The sequence below is a fragment of the Carlito syrichta genome, unplaced genomic scaffold (genome assembly GCF_000164805.1).
Source record: "Carlito syrichta isolate Samal-C Ts95f unplaced genomic scaffold, Tarsius_syrichta-2.0.1 Scaffold316190, whole genome shotgun sequence".
Taxonomy (NCBI): Eukaryota; Metazoa; Chordata; class Mammalia; order Primates; family Tarsiidae; genus Carlito; species Carlito syrichta.
In genome coordinates this window covers 393,397-393,904 of record NW_007260286.1, presented here as the reverse complement: position 1 = coordinate 393,904, position 508 = coordinate 393,397, and the positions used below count along the sequence as shown (strand labels likewise).

Below are 508 nucleotides of genomic sequence, written 5' to 3'. Positions count from 1 at the left end.
TGGGGAAGCCCCCGGGGAGAGCCCCGCGGGCCCGTCCGCAGGCGCCCCCCAGGAAACGCAGCGCCGGCACCATCACCGGCGCCCCCTCCCCTTCCTCGGCCCCTAGAAGCCGCCGCTGGGACCCGTAGCCGCTCTCCAGCCCCGCCCCCCCGCGCAGGAGCCAATGACGCGCGAGCCTTGACCCCACGTGGGGGCGGCGGCGGCGGCGGCCAATGGGCGCGAGCGGCACAGGGCGAAGGGCGGGCAGCGCGTCGTCGACGCGGGGACGTTCGCTCGCTCCCTCTTTCCGACGCTGTGAGTAGAGGAGCTAGGCCCCGGGCGGGCGGGTGAGACGCGGGTCGGGGTCACGCGCTGTCCTCGCCCTTCTCCTGACGCCTGGCCCTCCGGGTCGCGCGTCTTCGACCTTCACCGCCGAGCGCACTGGGGGCTGTAAGAGAAAGTCGCCGTAATTATGGTGGAAACTGTTGTTTGCCCGGGCCCAGCGGCCTCCCCCTTCTCCGCTCGGCCC

At 73.8% G+C, this 508-nt stretch overlaps 2 protein-coding genes across 3 annotated transcripts in view; one reads left to right on the top strand and one right to left on the bottom strand.

The window, feature by feature from the left end:
• The window catches only part of L2HGDH (L-2-hydroxyglutarate dehydrogenase), a 59,374-nt gene extending 59,257 nt beyond the window's left edge, over positions 1-117 (bottom strand). Inside the window, exon 1 of the mRNA XM_021706876.1 lies at positions 1-117. Within this exon, the coding sequence (XP_021562551.1) occupies positions 1-73 (73 nt within the window). The 5' untranslated portion in view covers positions 74-117.
• A 126-nt stretch (positions 118-243) lies between these two features.
• The window catches only part of ATP5S (ATP synthase, H+ transporting, mitochondrial Fo complex subunit s (factor B)), a 15,950-nt gene continuing 15,685 nt past the window's right edge, over positions 244-508 (top strand). The window contains exon 1 of one of the 2 annotated variants that reach the window (XM_021706883.1): positions 244-294. The gene's annotated coding sequence lies outside the window, so the exon portion shown is untranslated. Of the gene's footprint in view, positions 295-394; positions 430-508 lie in introns of those variants that run through there. The other variant, XM_008073820.2, reaches the window with a different exon arrangement.